Source organism: Miscanthus floridulus, chromosome 11 (genome assembly GCF_019320115.1).
Source record: "Miscanthus floridulus cultivar M001 chromosome 11, ASM1932011v1, whole genome shotgun sequence".
Classification (NCBI taxonomy): domain Eukaryota; kingdom Viridiplantae; phylum Streptophyta; class Magnoliopsida; order Poales; family Poaceae; genus Miscanthus; species Miscanthus floridulus.
In genome coordinates this window covers 87,546,936-87,567,151 of record NC_089590.1, presented here as the reverse complement: position 1 = coordinate 87,567,151, position 20,216 = coordinate 87,546,936, and the positions used below count along the sequence as shown (strand labels likewise).

The 20,216-nt window shown below is 42.2% G+C and overlaps 1 protein-coding gene across 2 annotated transcripts; it reads left to right on the top strand.

Moving 5' to 3' along the window:
• The first annotated feature begins 12,169 nt into the window (after window positions 1–12,169).
• On the top strand, window positions 12,170–13,494 carry LOC136493962 (ABC transporter I family member 1-like). Of its 2 annotated transcripts, none has more exons than XM_066490087.1 (2): window positions 12,170–13,033; window positions 13,360–13,494. In XM_066490087.1, the coding sequence occupies exon 1, from the start codon at window positions 12,349–12,351 to the stop codon at window positions 13,024–13,026; it is 678 nt and encodes a 225-aa protein (XP_066346184.1). In that variant the 5' UTR covers window positions 12,170–12,348; the 3' UTR covers window positions 13,027–13,033; window positions 13,360–13,494. The 2 variants fall into 2 exon arrangements, with proteins under 2 accessions (XP_066346184.1, XP_066346185.1); XM_066490088.1 differs by having other exon boundaries at window positions 13,357–13,380.
• Window positions 13,495–20,216: the final 6,722 nt, after the last annotated feature.

Here is a 20,216-nt window from a genome sequence, read left to right as displayed (position 1 = left end):
TCTTGGAGGTTGCCACCTCCTAGACGGCTTGGTGGTGGTCTCCGTCGAAGCCTGCAAGAAGCTTATGTTGTGCTCCGGAGAAGAGCTTTGTGAGGGGCATTGTGCTCGCCCCGCGGGAGCCGCGAAGAGCAACTCTAGTTGAGTGTGTCATTGAGCTACCCTCACTTTTGGGGTAGGTTCTTGCGGTGCCCGACGTGCGGGCTAGGTAGGTGATGCCAATTAGCCGCCTAACTACCAAGTGAGCGGTCGACACAATGGGGACGTAGCGTGTTGGCAAGCATGTGAACCTCGGGAGAAAATCACCGTGTCAACCTTTTTCTTCCCATTGGTTTGCAATCCCCTTACACAAGCTTGTGATTACTTTTATATACATTATGCTTGTGTAGTTGCTCTTGTAATTAGTTAGCTTGTGTAGCTCACTAGTTACCTTCTTGCTTGTGTAGCATAGAAGTAGCTCCCTTACGTGGCTAATTTGGTTTGTGTAACCTTGTTAGTCACTTTGCTTAGTTTGTGTAGCTAAGTATTTGCGCTCTCTAATTTGGCATTGGTTGCCTTGTTATTGAGCATTGCTAGTGAGCTTAGTTGGATTTGTGCTTTTGCTTACTAGCATATGTAGGAGCTCCCTCATTGCTTGAAATACTAGTGGCATAGGTTTGTGTGACCTTGCTCCTAGAATTAGTTAGGTGAGCTCTAGTTAGCCTGTCACCTTTGTTGCTTAATTAGGATCTTTGCAAGGTGCTAGAGAACATAGATAGAGTGGTGTAATCTTGGTTAGACCGATAGTTTTAATTCCGCACTTGTTTTGGTTAGCCGACGCGATTAAGTTTTAGAAATGACTATTCACCCTCCTCTAGTCTCCATCTCAACCCTTCAATTGGTCAATTAGCGGCTGCATGAACCCATACGCATAGGTGATGGGACGGGGAGGTTGGCGCGACATGCTTGAATTGGAGTGACATTACTCCGAGTGGGACTTGCCGATGGCGGCTAGCGGGGATGTTGGGCAAGGCAGTGAGACGTCACTCTTGCCGCTATGACTGGGGTCGTGTACCAGACACGACAAATAGTGGGACATGCTCGGCTCATCGTGGTAGGTGGAACAAATGGCGGGACTAGCATCACGTTGGCCTAGCGATGGCAACCACAGCCTCGAGTTGACCTCATGCGTGGCACTAAGGTCAGAGGGTGGCACGTGCACAGCGACAGCGTCCAAACCGCCGTGAGCTAGAGCCGACCAACACTAGGCCAAGGCACTGCGTGGCCTAGACCGACACATGAGCTGGCCGATGACTACAGCCAGCAGGGTATGCGCGTGCGGTGACCATGAACATGGGCCGATCGACAGAAAACGGTGACGTGCACACTATTTAAAGCAGACCAAAAACCGATTAAAAGCCCGACTAAGGCTAAACCAACTTCACAAACCTACAGTCCACACCACCAGCTAACCAACGAGGCAATTGGCATGACCAACGAATGACTAGGGGAAAAGACACAAGTATGCCAAGATGAGTTCATCGCCCTGAACCCCCGTTCATGAACGAAGTGCTAACAACATAGTTACAGCGCGTTCTAAGGAATTTGAGCAATTTTTATGAGCACAACGTGACACCCAACACCACTACCACCTAAGCCATGCCCAAATACGCACTTAGAGGCAACCAACAATACAAGAACATGAAGTTAGTGTTTAAACAATTTTGTTAGAATTCAAATGTCAAAACGGCATTGTCTACTATCATTATGTACTTAATATAATTCAAGGTTTCAGTTAGAACTAACATCCCTAAGCACTTTTGGTTAAATTTTTAAATGGTCAAAACTTTACTAAACTTCACCAACAACCATTTCACGGCATAGCACACACTTTGTACCAAACAATAGAACCAAAACATCAGGGCGCTATTTAACAATTTTGCATTTTATAAATCGCCAAAAAGTGTACTTTAAACACAACTTCAAATTTTGTCGATTCAACGAAACAGGTTCATTTTAATTTCCAATTCGATTTTGAGCTATCAAAAATACCATGGAACAACATCTATTCACCAAACCAACAATTGCATTTTCATCTACTAAACATGCACTTCAAATTTTATTTAAGTACCAATTACAAGTTATATTTTATTTTTGTTTATAAAAATTGTTTTTCATGCTTAATCAAATAAACAAGCCATCCGCTATTTATTTGCTATCAGGCATTTCTAAGCACTTTCTTCATACTTTTCCAAAACAAGCCCTAAACAACTTTTGTCCACAAGATTATTTAAAAGTTGTTAAGCACCGAGACAAGTTGACTAGTGACGCTTATTTGTTTGTTTTATTCACGAAAGCGAGTCACACAAGATTCATTTATAATTCCATGTGTGCTTTAAACCTTTAACCCAAAAACTTGTTTTGCTAATTTCACTTAGGCATTAACCTAGGTGCTAAGCAAGCTCATAACACCAGAGGTGTTACAACTAACCCAGGACCCAAATCCGTTTGGGTACCTAAAACAAAAGCTTAATTTGTCTTTGTAGGAATATTCCTCCGGCGGAACAAATTGGGTGGTGGATAGTGGTTGCACCAATCATATGATCGGAGAGAAAGACATGTTCACATCATTCCAACCTAGTCATGACCAAAGTAGGAACATTGTGTTTGGTGACAATGGAAAAGGAGAAGTTCTCGGTTTGGGTAAAATTGCTATCTCAAATGATAATTCTATTTCTAATGTTTTACTTGTGAATTCGTTGAGATACAATTTATTATCCGTTTCACAACTTTGTAAGGTGGGCTATAATTGTCTCTTTACGGATAAGGGTGTGGAAGTCTATAGAAGTGAGGATTCCCCTATTGCATTTACGAGTCATTTAAAAGGGAAACAATATCTAGTTGATTTTATATCAAATAGAGTAAATTCTGAGACTTGTTTAATGGCAAAATCTAGCATGGGTTGGTTATGGCATCACCGACTTGCCTATGTTGAGATGAGGAACTTGGCCAAACTTTAAAAAGGCAAATACATCCTTGGACTAACAAATGTTTCTTTTGAGAAAGATAGGATTTATAGCACATGCCAAGTGGGAAAGCAAGTTGGAGCTAAACACCCCGTCAAGAATATTGTGACAATTGAAAGGCCATTGGAATTGCTTCACATGAACATATTTGGACCTATTGCTTATATAAGCCTTGTTGATAACAAATATGGTTTTGTAATTGTTGATGATTATTCTTGTTTTACTTGGGTATTCTTTTTGCGTGACAAGAGTGAAGTACATGGCATCTTCAAGAAGTTTGCAAAAAGAACCCCAAATGAGTTTGATGTCAAGATCAAAAGAGTTAGAAGTGATAATGGGACAGAGTTCAAGAACAACAAGATTAAGGAGTTCCTTGATGAAGAAAGAATCAAGCATGAGTTTTTGGTTCCATACACTCCACAACAAAATGGTGTTGTGGAGAGGAAGAACCGAACGCTCATTGAAGACACAAGAGCAATGTTGGACGAATACAAGACTCCAACCAACTATTGGGTGAAAGCGGTTAATGTGGCATGTCATGCTATCAACCGCTTATATCTTCACAAGAAAAGGGACAAGACCGCCTACAAACTTCTAACTGGTAAAAAGCCTAAGTTGCACTATTTTAGAGTTTTTGGATCCAAGTGTTTCATACTTAACAAGAAATCTAAAAACTCAAAGTTTGCACCAAAGGTTGATGAAGGTTTCATGCTTAGTTATGGTACTAATGAACATGGATATCGTGTTTTTAATAAAACCACCGGTTTGGTTGAAATCGCGGTAGACGTGACTTTTGATGAAACCGACGGCTCTCAAAAGGAGCAAGTCAATGTTGAGATTGTAGGTAATGAAGAAGCTCCACATAAAGCCATCAAGAAGCTTGCAATTGGTGAAGTAAAGCCATCGAAGATGAAGATGATGACAATATTGTGCATGTTGATCTTGATCCAACCACTCATCATGTTTCATCCAATGAACATGGTGAAGCTTCCGCAATAAGAAATGATCAAGATGGGAGATCAAATGAAACACAAGATCATTCTCATGAAGATGGTGTCAACAATAAGCAGGCTCAACCCCAACTCAACAATGAAGAAAGAAGTGAAGACAACCCTCTAATCGATCATGACCATGATGATGAATATGATGGCCCCATTCAAAGATCAACTCAAGTGCCACATCCTAGAGTGCATCAATCCATTCAACGGGGTCATCCTGTTGATAATATATTGGGGAGCATCCAACGAGGGGTAATGACATGTTCTCATTTAGCAAATTTTTATGGATATTACTTGTTTGTTTCTCCTTTGGAACCTCGTAGGGTGGAAGAGGCACTTGATGATCTGAATTGGATGATAGCCATGCAAGAGGAATTGAACAACTTCACTCGAAATAAAGTCTGGTCCTTAGTGGAAAGACCCAAGCAAAATTTGATTGGAAGTAAGTGAGTCTTCCACAACAAGCAAGATGAGCATGGTGTGGTGACTAGGAACAAGGCAAGGTTGGTGGCTCAATGATTCACTCAAATTGAAGGTTTGGGTTTTGGGGAGACCTATGCACCAGTGGCTAGGCTAGAATCAATTCGTATTTTACTTGCCTACGCTGCTCATCATGATTTCAAGCTATATCAAATGGACATGAAGAGTGCATTTCTCAATGGCCCCCTATCTGAGTTGGTGTATGTAGAGCAACCAACGGGCTTTAAAGACCCCAAGTATCCCAACTACGTTTATAAACTCGACAAGGAGCTCTATGGGCTCAAACAGGCCCCTAGAGCTTGGTATGATTGCTTGAAGGATTTTCTACTCAAATAAGGATTTGAGATAGAAAAAGCCGATGCTACTTTATTTACTCGTAAAGTCAATAATGATATCTTTGTTTGCCAAATATATGTCGATGACATAATATTTGGTAGTACTAATGTGACTTTTTATGAGGAATTTAGTAGGATTATGACAAATAGGTTTGAGATGTCCATGATGTGAGAGTTGAAGTTCTTTCTTGGATTTCAAATCAAGCAACTCAAGGATGGCATGTTCATAAGTCAAACCAAGTACACCAATGACATGTTGAAGAAGTTTGACATGGACAAAGCCAAGCCTATCAAGACACCTATGCCAACTAATGGACATCTTGACCTTGATCAAGGAGGAAAGAACGTCGATCAAAAGGTATATCGCTCAATGATTGGATCTCTCCTTTACCTTTGTGCATCTAGGCCCGATATTATGCTTAGTGTGTGCATGTGTGCAAGATTTCAAGCTAATCCAAAAGAATGTCATTTGATGGTCGTTAAGAGAATTTTTTGCTATTTAGTGCACACTCCTAATCTTGGCTTGTGGTATCCTAAAGGTTCCACTTTTGAGTTACTTGGCTATTCCAATTCAGATTATGTCGGCTGTAAAGTAAACCGAAAGAGCACCACTGGGACTTGTCAATTTATTGGTAGGTCTTTGGTGTCTTTGAGCTCTAAGAAGAAAAACTCCATTGCTTTGTCCACCACTGAAGTCTAGTATGTGGCGACAGGTGCATGCTATGCCCAACTACTTTGGATGAAGCAAACTCTCAAAGACTTTGGTTATGAGCTAACCAAGATTCCCCTTTTGTATGACAATGAGAGTGCCATTAAGTTGGCAAACCGTAAACCACTCTCAAACAAAGCACATAGACATTCGGCATCACTTTTTAAGAAACCATGAAGCCAAAGGAGATATTACAATTCATCATGTGAGCACCGAAAAGCAACTAACTGATATCTTCACAAAGCCCCTAGATGAGTCAAGATTTTGTGCTTTGAGGAGTGAGCTAAATATCATTGATTCTCATAATGTGGCTTGATGTCTTGCACATGCTTTGTTTGAACTAGCTAGGAGAAAAGACTTGTGAAAATATTGTGTGACACTTTCAAAATCTTATTTATAGTTTTCATATGTGACTATTGCTTTGTGGAATGTTTGAAACCTAGTCACATGTGAAAATGATGTGTCCATCATAGTTTTGCCCCATATGACATGGTGAGCTCGAGGTAGGATGTTTCTGAAATTTCCTGCATTGGAAGTCCCAGCTCAGGTCAGAACTTCTGACAGCCAGAAGTCCTGGCTCCAGGGCTAGAACTCCCGACTGCCAAAAGTCTCGGATCAGGTCAGAACTTCTGACAACTAGAAGTCCCAGCTTAGGTCGAAACTTTCGATGCACATCTCCGTAGATGATTTTTTAACCACGCCCATTTAACCTAGGGTTCATTATTTACCTATGCTCCGCCTATGTGCCACCGCCCCATGCCTGCCCCTACATCATTGCCCCATGCGCGCCTTCACTCTGCTCGCATGCCTGCCCCTATGTTGTCGCCTTGCACATGCCTCCGCTCCGCCCTCATGCCACCGCCACTGCGCCCCGACGTCGCCTGCCACCGCCATCATGCACGTGCCTCAAGAGCTCTGGCTCTATCCTTGTCATTGGGGGCTCTGCTCGGGACCCACTCGATGTCGCCATCTTCTCTACCTCCCTATGCTAGTCATTGCCCCTGGTAGTCGAGAGGTCGTCCACTTGTTGCAAGAGGTGCTTCCTGTCATGGATTTCCTTATTGGTGCTGTGGATTTGATGTTTCTCCTATTCTTCCTCTCCTTCCCAAGGTACAACCTCCATGGCTAACCCTAACCTCCAATGTACCTTGTGATTTGCTTCTTCTATTCTTCCCTCTCTCCTCCTCTAGAATGTTTGAAACCTAGTCACATGCGAAAATGATGTGTCCATCGTATTTTTGCCCCATATGACATGGTGAGCTCAAGGTAGGAAGTTTATGAAATTTCCTATGTTGGAAGTCTTGGCTCAGGTTGGAAGTTTCGACAGCCGAAAGTCCTGGTTCCAGGGTCAGAACTCCCGACTGCCGGAAGTCCCAGCTCAGGTTAGAACTTCTGACGCTGATCGATGTAGACGGTTTTTTAACAACACTCGTTTGACCTAGGGTTCATTATTTACCCGCACTCCACCCACGTGTCACTGCCTCGCACCCACCCCTACGTCATCGCCCTACGCGTGCCTCCACTCCGCCCGTGCGCCGCCACCACCGTGCCCCCCGCGTCGCTTGCCACCGCCATCATGCACGTGCCTTAGGAGCTCCGGCTTTGTCCTCATCATCGGGGCTCTGCTCGGGACTCCCAACGCCGCTGCCTCCACTCGACACCACCATCTTCTCTGCCTCCCTATGCTAGTTGTCACCCCTAGTGGTGGAGAGGCCATCCACTCATTACAAGAGGTGCCTCCTATCATGGATTTCCTTGTTGGTGCTGCGGATTTGGTGTTTCTCCTATTCTTCCTCTCCTTCCCAAGGTACAACCTCCATGGCTAACCTTAACCTCTAATATACCTTGCAACTTGCTTCTTCTCTTCTTTCCTCTCTCCTCCTCTACCTTTGTTGTGTGAATGTTTGCTTGGATTTGGAGCCACATGTATGGATTGGCTACCAAAGTATGCTAGAAGTCCCGGCTATAGTCGGAACTCTCGGTCGCCGGAAGTTCTGACTCCTGGGCTAGAACTTCTGACCCCTAGAAGTACCAGCTACTCCATGACTTGAGAAGGATGGGGTTGCAGCCATTGATGGAGTTCCACAAGCCGTGGAACAATGAGATTATCTATCAGTTCTATGCCTCCTATCACTTGGACACCCGGGAGAAGACTCATTTCATTCATTGGACCACTGAAGGCAAGCACTATAAGGTTGATTTCATTACCTTCTCTTGCCTTCTTGGATTGGACCATAGGGATCGCACTATCCACTGCCATTACTGACATTTTTGCTCTTATCATGGATGAGTATTAGTAAATGTATTTGGATGGTCATCGTGCTGATGGGAAGATCGTTTGGTTGAAGCCCCACTACTATGTGCTAAACAACATCCTCCAACAGATCTTGTACCCCAAGATAGGTGACTCTACCAATCGCTGTGAGGATTCATAGGTTATCCTTGATTGCTTTGGAGATGAGTTCACCAAGTTCTCCATCAGCCGTTATATTTGGGATAAGATCTTTGTCGCTAGTGAGGATGTGGTAAAGCACTACCCCTATGATCCATTCATCATGCATATCATTGAGCATGTGTCCCACATTCACTTCTCTTCCGATGTCCCTCACAAAGTCCTCAAGCTGTCCAACAAGATGTCATTTCAGGCAAAGCGGGAATTAGCGAACCTCGCTAAGGGCAAAGGTGTCTTGGGCTCCTCCTCATGAGCTTCTCCACCACGTGCTTTGTGCTCTCGCCATGCTCATAGTGAGAAGCCTTAGTCCTCCTCATCCTCCAGTGGTAAGCCCCCCAATAAGTTCCAGTTCTTCATGAAGTATATGTTTGAAGCTTGTTGTGCTACTGCTGAGCATGAGCAAGAGATGCTAGTGAGGATGCATCGTATTGAGTAGAAGCTTGACATTCCCTCCACTCTACCTCGGGCCTTGGAGCCACTTCATGATCCTTTCGAGCTTTATGATGAGGCTTGCAAGGAATACTATGGAGAGTCGTCTGATCAGCCTCGTCCCCATGGCAAGTCGCAAATGGATGTTGATGAAGAGGAGTACCAAGAGGAAGATGATGATGATGACAATGACGATGATGATGATGGTGGTCGTGACCACAACGATGATGAGGACTATGATGAGTAGTCGTTTCTTTCATGCAGCCTACCCCTTTTGGCACTTGTTGACAAAGGAGGAGTGTTAGGCTTTGATCTTATTGTAATAAGTTAGTTGGTCACTTAGAGTTGGTCGCTTAGAGCTTGTGAGACTTTAAAACTTTTAGCATGTATAAACTATGTCATGTGGTGGCACTATGTGATGGACAACTATATTTGTGTGATAGATGATTATAGGACAAGCAATGTTTATGTACATATCTATTTGTCTCTACATGTGAATGGTGGATGTTATTTTGGATGGCCATGTGTTGTTTCAAGTTGTTACTTTGAGATCTTGGCCATCATATTTTCTTTTACTTGGTGTATAACATGTCATATTGCATCTCCCTTTTTCACGGATATTCACTTGTTCACATACACTTGTTGCACCCCGCGGATTGCAAAATTTAGGGGGAGTTTCTATCTTAATATATGCAAGTGATGTTTTGATGATCATCATTGAAATTCAAATTCAATGCATATATTAAGGGGGAGCGCTCTATAAATTTTGGGGTTCAAAATCTTTAAATTCTTACATTTTTATAAAAGGCTAAGTTGGTTGTCATCAATTACCAAAAAGGGAGAGATTGAAAGTGCATTTGCCCCCTATGTGGGCGAACAAACCCAAAGCACGCTTCAAGCATTTTTTATTTTATTTTGGGTTTAGGTATGCCGTACTATAGAGGGATGCAAGTTTAGGTGGTTTAAGGAAGATAGAGTGCTCAAGCATAAAAATAAAATCAAAAGAGAGACACAAAATCACCTCATGAACACTTAGATATAGTTCTTGGACTTTTGGTATGTCGGGAGTTCCAGCCGTCGTAAGTTTTGGTATTTGGTGTTGGAAGTGCCGGCACTTGAGGACTTAGCCGTCAACCCGCCTGCGCTCGCTCGCCCATCGAAAGTCCCGACGGGAGTCGGGAGTTTTAGGTGCCGGAAGTTCCGGCTCACACCGGAAGTCCCGGCACTTTAGGACTTAGCCCCATGGCTCAGCTCTAGGTCGGGAGTTCTGACGTGAGTCGGAAGTTCTGGCTCCAGCTGTGCTGACCACCTTTTGACTGTGCCTTGAACAGTGTTTTACAGAAGGCCAGAAGTTTCGGCGATCTGTGTCAGAACTTCTGACCCAGATCTAAACGGTTGGATTTCACTATGAGTATAAATAGCTCTCTCCTCTCTTCTAATTGTGAACCACTCATTAATTATTCACCAGCCTTTGTCCAAAATAGCTCCCAAGCATTCAAGACACCCCTCTCCTCTCCCGTTTGCTCCAATCTTTGATTCCTATAGGGTTTTTAGTGAAAGGAGAGTGGATTGAGTGAGAGAATCACTTTGGCAAGCTTGAGCACTTGATTTCTTCATCAAGCCGATTGGATTTGCGTCTATTACTCTTGGGTTCTTGGAACCCTAACCGGTTAGGCGTCGCCCAAGAGCTTCCATCTTGTGGAAGAGCCTTAGAAAGTTTGTATTACCCTTGATTTCTTAGTGAAAAGCTCAAGTAACCTTTGTAGTTGCTTTGAGAGAGGCAAGGAGGTGGAAGAGACTCTGACCTTGGTGGTCACCTCAACAACAAGGACGTAGGAGCTCCTTTGTGGGGTTGTCGAACCTCGAGATAAATCCTTGTGTCTCACGTGCTTGTTGTTGTTGTTGTTGTGATTTGTTCTATCATATTTGTTCTTGTTGGTTTGTCTTCATCTCCAACTCTCCTCTTAGGGTTTGGACTCGATCTATGGAGTGGTGACCTTTCGGCGTCAAAGGAACAAACCCAACACTTCACCTTACCACTAGGGAGTGGGGTTGTAAGATATCTTTCACTCAAAGTTCATTTTAGCACTTGTAGTGAATTTCACGTAGGTGTCGGAACTCCTAGCTGTTTGCGTTGGAACTTCCGGTTACCGAAAGTTCTGGCCCAAATAGTTAGAACTTCCGACTGTCACTAATATTTAACTTTGAGTTTATGCAAAAAAAAATTTAGATACGCCTATTCACCCCCTCTAGGCATTGTTTAGATCCTTTCATAAACACTAAAGAAGCTGAAACACAAACGAAAGCAAAAGGATGAAACTACAATAGCATCAAATTGAATGTATTACGTGGTATTAAAAATGTTTGGCCTAAAATTACTACAGCCTATCATGTAAAGTCCCTGTTGGGGGTATTTATATTTATAAGAAAGTACCATAGGGGTAGAAATACAATTACTAATTGTCCCCGGTCTACCTGCCACATTTCTAATATATTCATGGGTATTCTGGAGATTTTCCTCACACGGGCAGAATGGGTCTACCTGCCACATTTCCTACGGTCGTCTTCTCTCGTGGCCACAATTATCTCCTCTACGTGCCCTGCGCTTCTGATCCACCTTTTGCCACACCGGTGCCAACCACGTTCGGATGGTTTCAAGTGTACCTTCTTGCCTAGCAAGCTTCTAATCCAACATCCGCTACCCTCGGGTTGCTTAGAGGGTACCTGAGTACCTCTGCGCTTACCACACTTCTAGTCCCACCTCTGTCGCACCAACGTCCGCTTCCTTGGTGGCAACGCCTAGTTTCTTGCAAAACTGAACAAGTCATGTACCTTCGACCAACTTGAAGATTACCCTTAGGTTGGTGGGAGTCGGTATTTCGAGGATCTCGCCCCAACAGAATGCATTTGCCTTTTTGTTGTGGAAAGTTTTTAATGGCGTTTAGACAATGGTTGGAACATTTTGGAAATCTTCCATATTTTAAGGATATTTTTCTCATTTTCTTAAAGCTAAATCTACTTTCTAAAAGTTTCTAGTATTTTAATTATTCATAAATATTTTATTTCAGTTTCTCATGTTTTGATCTATCTCTAAATAAATTTTTTTCTCAAAACTTTTATTAGCGTAAAGATAATTTGTGGTTTATAAACATTATTAAGTGTCTAGTGAATTTTAGTTAAGAATAATAAAACCACTTCTATCCAGAGTAGGAAGGTGACTTAAATAGTTTTGAGAGTTAATAGAGGTAGTTTGTCTAGTGTTGAAGTCCCAAAAGGAATCCTAAACCATGGCCATAATTTAGAGCATCTCCAAAAGCTTTCTAAAATAATTCCCTAATTTATTTTTTGCCAAAAATAAAAATTCCCCGTTTAAAAGTTTTGAATTTGAATTTTTTTGAAGATAAGTACTACTTGGTAAACTTCTCCTCAGCTCATAAATATGCGCATGGGTTCCTCTTTTGGTTTGCCTTCGAAAACTCACGGTTTTCCTCCCCTTCTGTCTGGTTTTTAATTTTTAGAAAGATAACCATTGTAATCTCTTGTATAAATTAAAAAAATATCTTCCTATTCATTTTGTTATACCATGTAATTTTAAAGTAGTTTTTGGAGATCCTTGTAGAGCAAAACATGATTTTTTTTCCCAATGAATTTCCCACTAGGTCCAACTACCTTCTCTTCCCTCTCGGCCCAGGCCCAACTTCCTTGCATCCTCTTGAGCCCAACCAATACCTCGGAAGTCCACACGGCCCAACACCCGCCCTACTCCCCCTCTTCGGCCTGTCCGGCGCGGGCGCCGGACCTGCCCGCCGCCGCACTTCCCTAGCCATCGGCCATCGCCGCCAGTCCGCCACATCCACCCACGGGCCCACTCAACGACCTCGCTGCGCCCACCCGTCCGTCTCCATCCAGCTCAGCGGCCCCCGAGCCACCACCACCCGGCAACATGCCGCCGCTTCGGCCCCCGCCGCCGCGGCTGCTGCTCAACAACGTCTCGTGCATGCGGAACGCGCAGACGGTGCTCCGCGACATCAACCTCAGCGTCCACGACGGCACGGCCCTCGTCCTGACCGGCGCCAACGGCTCCGGCAAGACCACTCTCCTCCGCATGCTGGCGGGCTTCTCGCGCCCCTCGGCGGGGGAGATCCTCTGGAACGGCCACGACATCACCTCCCCGGGCGTCTTCCAGCAGTACAAGCTGCAGCTCAACTGGATGTCGCTCAAGGACGCCGTCAAGGAGAAGCTCACGGTGCTCGAGAACGTCCAGTGGTTCGAGCTCCTCGAGGGGAAGGACGGTAGCAGGTCGGGCCCGGCCATCGAGCTCATGGGCCTCGGCAGGCTCATGAACGAGAAGGCCAGGATGCTCTCCATGGGGCAGAGGAAGCGGCTGCAGCTCGCCAGGCTGCTCGCCATCGACCGACCCATCTGGCTGCTTGACGAGCCCTCCGTCGCGCTGGATGCAGAGGGTACCAGGCTGCTCGAATACATCATCGCTGAGCACCGGAAGAAGGGTGGCATCGTGTTCGTGGCCACGCATCTGCCGATTCAGATTGAGGATTCTATGTCACTTCGGCTTCCGCAGAGGTTTCCCCGGAGGAAGACGCTGGTTGATCTTGTCCATTGATGTCAATGTGAGCACAGGAATTTAGCTGTATTCTCTAATTCCTCTCCAGCTATCTATCTGAATGGTGTTGGAGCGATATTTTTTACCGGTGCTGCATTTGTCATCCTATTTTTGACAACATGACAATACATTCTCTATGTTGATAATATGTGCGGTTGTTCTTTGTGATCACCGTTTTGATGTATTGGTCCATCTATTTGGGAACAACAGAAAGCACTTGCCATGTCTGATATACGTACGGCTGTTCTTTGTGATTATGATTTTGATGCATTGACCCCTTATATATATGGTACTTGCTGGTGGAAACTCTGTTGGCTGTTCAATGTCTAGCAGGTTTACTCATGCCTTGCATGTCCACGTGAAGCTTCAAGTGATGGAGACTCGCACACTTGACCAAATATGGGGAGACCTTTGGACAGGATCAGGTATAGATGTCTTGAGTAGAGTGTCTGTTTTCTCACATTCTTGTGCATTGACTAAGGTTGATTTCATTTCTAACAATCTTGTTTTAGTCTGAATATGTTTGTAATTTTACAAATTACATATATTTGTGTATCTATTGCTGTCATTGGAATATATTCAGCAGAAGTGGCTGATTTTGCATTTCTAGTATGTGCTGTTGTGTTTAACTCATATACAATGTCCCTTTATTTTACTACATTCAATAACTACCATCAAATTGGTTTAGGCCATGTCGACAAAATTTGGAGCCCACTGGACAGAATCAGGTAACTGATTTCTGGTTTAGGAACATCTGTTTTCTCACATTCTTGTGCATAGGTTAAGGTTGATTTCTGCCCCAAGAGTCATGTTTAGTCTGAATATCTTTTTAATTTTTACAACGTATAAATCTTTGTGCAGCTATTGTTGTCATCGCAGTATATTCAGTAGAATTGGTGGATATAAATAACGTTTGGTCTATATTTAATAGCTATCCAAGACTGCCTCAGTTTACTTATCCTTTGCAGTTATCATGGGAATCCTCTGCACAATCAGAAAGTACTGTTACTTCTCTAGAAATTTGGCAGATATTAAAAATTTATCGTGATTGAATTTACGCTAATCACTAATCAGTTGCAAAGCACAAATGAAACTCTATTGCTGATTGTTCCAAAGAAGAACTGGGAAAATGGGTATTTTTTAAGTGAGTATAAGTCAGCATAGGCAGTACCTTGCAGGTTTATCTAAAGGTTATTGATCAGATATTTAAAAAGGTTTCAAAATCAGCCAACTGGAATTTTGTTGAGGACTACATCTACTTTGCAAAGTGTATGTCAGAGCGGAATAAAGAATAGGTGTATATCATCTCCATATCAATTTAGTCATGCAAACTATTTTTTCAGTGACTGACTCGCAGATTGTCATGCATATTTTGTGCACCTGTACAAAATGAAGCCACGATAGCACTGTTTCATTGGTGCAATGTCTACTTGGTTATTCCGTGCTTCCACTCATTCATGTCTGCTGGAAAAAGATTCTAATTTATTGTATTCATAAATAGAGGCCACAGATGTTCTGGAGGAAGTAGCTTCCTTTGTCAAGTTTATTAAACAGACCCCCCCTGCCCTTCCTCCCCTATGTACCATGTATTGGCGTTAAATTTCTGTGTTTTGTACTATTTACTAAACTGTTTCAGGTGTCGATCTATAGCATGCTGTTCAGTACATTGCATTCATTTACATTTTTCTGCCAAAAGTACATTTTCTCTTTCTTGAATATAATATTGAAATATAATGATAATAAAGATTCTTATAGAGTACTCATTCTTACATATATGTATCTGTTGTTATTAAGCTAAACTTTTCACCAATAATTGAAATATAGTGACTCTGGATGGAAGCAAAGGCTGGTATAGAAGCAGGGTGAGTTATTCCTAGGAAGTTGGAATGAGAAAGCAAAGGCTGATATAGAAAGCAGAGTTATTCCTAGGAAGTTGGAATGAGAAATTGATGTTGCAAACAAGTGTCAACCATGGAGAATAGATCAATACAAATAATCTATGTATATCTATGCAAATTTGTGTTCATGCTATGGGCTTAATATATGGTTTTACCTGCTAACTTCTAGTTGTTCCTACTTAAGCTGAACATTGTCTTTTATTATCATTCTGGACATATTATCCTTGTATAATATGTACAGCAGCTCGAGATAATGTGATTCCTTATTCTAATCATTTGCTTCTTTCTAAATATTAAGGAATATTGGGCGTTCGGCTGGTCATGTTTTGGCTGGTTTTGGATGATTTTGGATGGTTGAATAGTATTCTATGAGAGAGAATAAGCTAAAACAAGCTGAAACAAACAGAAACGAGCCGAGACCCTACCAGCCGAACGCATTAAGAAGCTGAAATGTAGAGATACATCATGCAAAAGAAAAGAAAGCCAAAAAACAAGATAAATCCTACAGAACATTGTATATTCATTGCTGACATGTTCCTGTGATTTCCATCTGAAATTCTTTCTTTACGTGGTTACTGCCTTGCTGATTGTAAGTCAAATGATTTGATGTATGCATTCGGTATACTATCTGTCCTGTGTTAACTTTCAGTACTACACTGGTGCAGGCTGTAAGAAAAGAGCAGTGAATGCAGCAGAAATAAGTCTCCAGGGACCATTGGAGGTGCTCTCTGACCCCATTCTGGAGGTTGCTGGTCCACTATTCAAGACAAGGTATAAATCCACTTCCCAGGCCAGCATGGAGCCACCAATGCTACATAAATGCATGCGTTATTATGCCGTATTTTGTTTGGTTGTCACCGCTTCTCTATAGGCCTCAATCTAGAGTTTTCTAGGGTCGAATCTTTGTACAATGCAGAAGTGTTTGAACAAATCATTACGTTGCAAATGATCAGGTTTTGCCTGGATCCTGGTTAAGTTGACTGTTGCTCATTCTATATTCAAAATGAAGATGATCTTTTCGTGGATGAAATTTGATAAGAATTTTGGGGCATCTGGCCCAGTTGGAAAGCTTCTGCATGTTTACTGACTTAATATTAGATTGTTTTCTAGTGCCCCTACCTTGTTATTGTCTCTTCAGCGAACATTTTCTATTCTTTCGTCTTTTATTATTCTGTATCAGTGCAAGACACCAGAGTTAAGATGAGTGATGAAATTACTGAAGTTTAACCTAGACTGCCTTGGCATGTGAAAATTCATTATTGTAGACATATTGTCACAGTTAGTTAATACTTATTAGGGGTTTGTGGATGTGGAAAGAGTGTGATGTGAAAGGGTAGGATATAAGCTCCAAAAGTAGAATGCTAGAATCACTTGTAGCAATATGAAAGGGATACTTCAGAAGAGATGCCTTTCGTTTCTTGAAAAATTGCAGTGATTGTTTCTGTATTCTTGGAAGTCATGAATATAGTTCGGAGTAATTTTCATTCTAGTAAATCTTCTTTTAAATTTCCTTCATATCTTACGAGGTAGATTTATCTCCTTTTACTATTCTTGGCAGAACAATTATTTTAATTATGTTTTTTGTGGAATAAAGAGAAAGAGAACTCGTTTGACTGGAAAGGGAAATTCCAAGATCCAAAGATATACAAGTTTTAGATAGCAGGTTAGCACCTGAACAAGTGAACAGTGAACATTGGTTTTCCTTTCCAGCCTAACTTCTGCAACTCCAAATGCAGATTGGTTTAGTTTCATATAAACTCAATATTTACTGACTTGCTGATTGGTGTATAAACATGATTGGTTTAGAAGGGCAGGCCTGGTGCAGTGGTGAGAGCTGTCTCACTGAGTCACTAGGTCGCGGGTTCGAAGCAGCCTCTCCGCAGATTTTGCGGGGTGAAGGCTTGCCTCGGTTTTTCCCTTCCCCAGACCCCATTCATGTGGGAGCCTCCGACACTGGGTCTGCCCTGCCCTTTTATAAACTCAATATTTGTCTTTGCTAATGCTGATAAACCTTTGGATTAATTGGCAACTTAGTGTTGATTTGGATAGTTGAAACAGTGTTGGAGTTATGTGGTTGTTTAATTCAACAATGGATTAGAAGGGAATACGACAATGATGCCTAGAGTATATTTATGGCACTAAAACAAATGTTTGCTGGCATTCAAGTGTCATGTTGATTTTGCTTTAAAGGATGATGATCAAAAGGGGGGAATTTCTGTTTGTGCTTGTGCTTAAGAAAACAAACATGGGCCCAACCCCTATAAATACTGCCAAGTGAAATTAATCATCATGCCATCCTTTTGTTAGGACTCTTTTTAAGACTGTTACATCAAACATTTAAGCACAGGCTTGGAATCCTATACCATTCCTTAAAGGTAGGCAAAGAGTGTGCGCCCAGAGAGGGCCTTATTAATACCTATACTAATGTGAAAAGGTGCAGTAAAGTGGTTGATCCCCCAAAACTCTAGGAGTGAGACACGGGGCACAAGTCATAATGTATTGCTGCTAGAACCTTCTCTCTAGGGCATACTGTAATAACTGCAGGAACTCTAATATCAATACCATTCTGTTTCTGGAAGAAATTATAATTGACATTTCTACTTCAGCCAGAACAATAATACAATCAAGTGAGTCCCACATGTCAATGTCAATGTGACATTATTGATAGCACAACTGTTCAAGTTTAATTTTTGTTTGGCTTGGGAAGCAATGCTTGTATCCTTTTCATCTAATCAGATTGAATAGTCATGGTAAGATGATATCATGGAAAGGATGTTTCAATGCCACAAAACTTCTAAAAAATGTTTGTTCGATAAACCTGTAGTCTTAGCTTTTAGCAATGGTGGTTTCTGCAGTGTACAACAATCCGTTGTGTAGTATTTATTTATTGTAATGGTGACACATAGCAGTAAATATAGTTTGCACGCAAAGAGAGAATTGTTAAACTGGATTTAGGATTGACAATTCCTGGTTATGGGTCTCACAACAGTTCCTGCAGTAGTATGTATTCATTTTCGAATTTCGATGAAGGAAAGAAGAATACATGCGCGATAATTAGAAGTTACTTGTCATGCACTACATCCATGGGTTAACCATGTGGCAAGGAAGAAGCCATGGTGTGCTGGTGGATGGAGAAAGGTGCAAATTTCACTTTCTATATTTTATTGTTCTCCTTCATCATTGAATATTTCAATTCTTGATAGGAAATACTTATCGTTTGGAGCAAGTTGCACTCATGAGCGGTAGGTATCACCGTCATCATGGCATAAAGCTAGGGTTAGTTAGAGGTTTCTCTATCTGAGAGACTGGCGTGCCTAGCCTACCTCACACTTAGCCTACCTCACACTTAGCGGTCTCTCCTGGAAATTTCCATCACTGTTTGCAGAAATTGAAGAACCAGCTGCATGAGTTATCATGCAATAAAAAGAGGGAAATATAGAGAAATATAGTTGTATTGCAAATGCCTGCCTTTCTAGGATTAGTAGACATTTGTGATGTTCATAGGTGGTATGGTTTTCTTGTTGATGAGTGTTGCTTGTTGATTTACATACGTTCCATCGATGCGCCTTACATGGTATCTGAAAAGTATCTGTTGCCTACAGTTGTATGGTTGTGTTATGCTTGCTAAGTGCGAATATCTTTCTCCACACACTAAAACTGTACATATACATAGATTCTACGGCATAGATTAGAGCCACAAGTGTAAATTGAATCATAACTTCATAAGATTGTATCATTGAGTTGTAAGTAATTACATTATGTCACCTATATCATAACAATCCCTGTAGGCCCTCCATCACTCCATGGCCGGTGGCAATGAGTGGTCCCACTCCAGATGGATTTCATATAGGTATGAAAATATTTGAAACTAGCACATTGAAATTAGTCAACATAGGCAGCTATGTTAAGCAAGTAGACTAGACATACTAATGGATATAACCAACCGTATGCATATACCACATATTTGTAATGTTGTAATCACTAATCAGTAGAACATATGAAGGACAGACTCCTTTCCTTGGACTAAACAAACAGTCCAAGTGCAGGAGGTTAGAGAAGCTCTGAAAATGATGAAAGTGGGTAAAGCGATGGGCTCTGATGGTACCCAATCAAGGTGTGGAGGTGTCTCGGGCATTTAGCTATAGTATGGGTTCAACAATATCTATCGATCGAACAAGATGCTTGAGGAGTGGAGAAGAAGCATATTGGTACCGATCTACAAGAATAAGGGAGACATCCAAAGTTGCACTAATTATAGGGGAATTAGATGAGCCACACGATGAAGCTGTGGGAGAGAGTCATCGAGCATCGACTGCGAGGAACGACACGGGTATCTACGAACCAATTCGGTTTCATACCCGGAAGGTCAACCATAGAAGCAATTTTCTTAATAAGACAAGTTATGGAGCGGTTCAGGGAGCAGAAGAAGGACCTACACATGGTTTTCATTGACTTGGAGAAGGCTTATGACAAGATACCAAGGAATGTTATGTGGTGTGCGTTGGACAAACATAAAGTCCCAACAAAGTATGTTACCCTCATCAATGACATGTACAACAATGCCGTGACTAATGTTCGAACAAATGATGGTAACACAGATTACTTTCCGATTAAAATATGACTTCATCAAGGGTCAGCCTTGAGCCCGTATCTTTTTGTCTTGGTAATGGATGAAGTGACAAGGGACATTCAAGGGGATATCCCTTGGTGTATGCTTTTTGCAAATGATGTAGTGCTAGTTGATGAAAGCTAGGCAGGAGTAAATAGGAAACTGGAGTTGCGGCGGCAGACCCTTGAGTCTAAAGGTTTTAGAGTAAGTCGAACTAAAACAGATACATGAGATGCGACTTTGGCAACGCTGCACATGAGGAGGGAGAGGTGAGTTTGGAAGGTCTAGTGGTGCCTAAGAAAGATATCTTCCGTTATCTAGGATCGATGCTACAGAAGGATGGAGATATTGATGCAGATGTTTGCCATAGGATCAAAGCAGGGTGGTTGAAGTGGCGCCAAGCATCTGGCATACTCTGTGATAAGAGTGTACCACAAAAGATTAAAGGCAGGTTTTATAGAACGGCGATTAGACCCGCTATATTGTATGGAACAGAATGTTGGCCTGCAAAAAGACGACATGTCCAACAACTGACTGTCGCGGAAATGCGTATGTTGCGTTGGATTTGTGGTCACACAAAGATGGACCGAGTTCGGAACGATGATATACGTGATCGTCTAAGAGTAGCACCAATTGAAAAAAAACTTGTCCAACATCGGTTGAGGAGGTAGTTTGGCCATGTC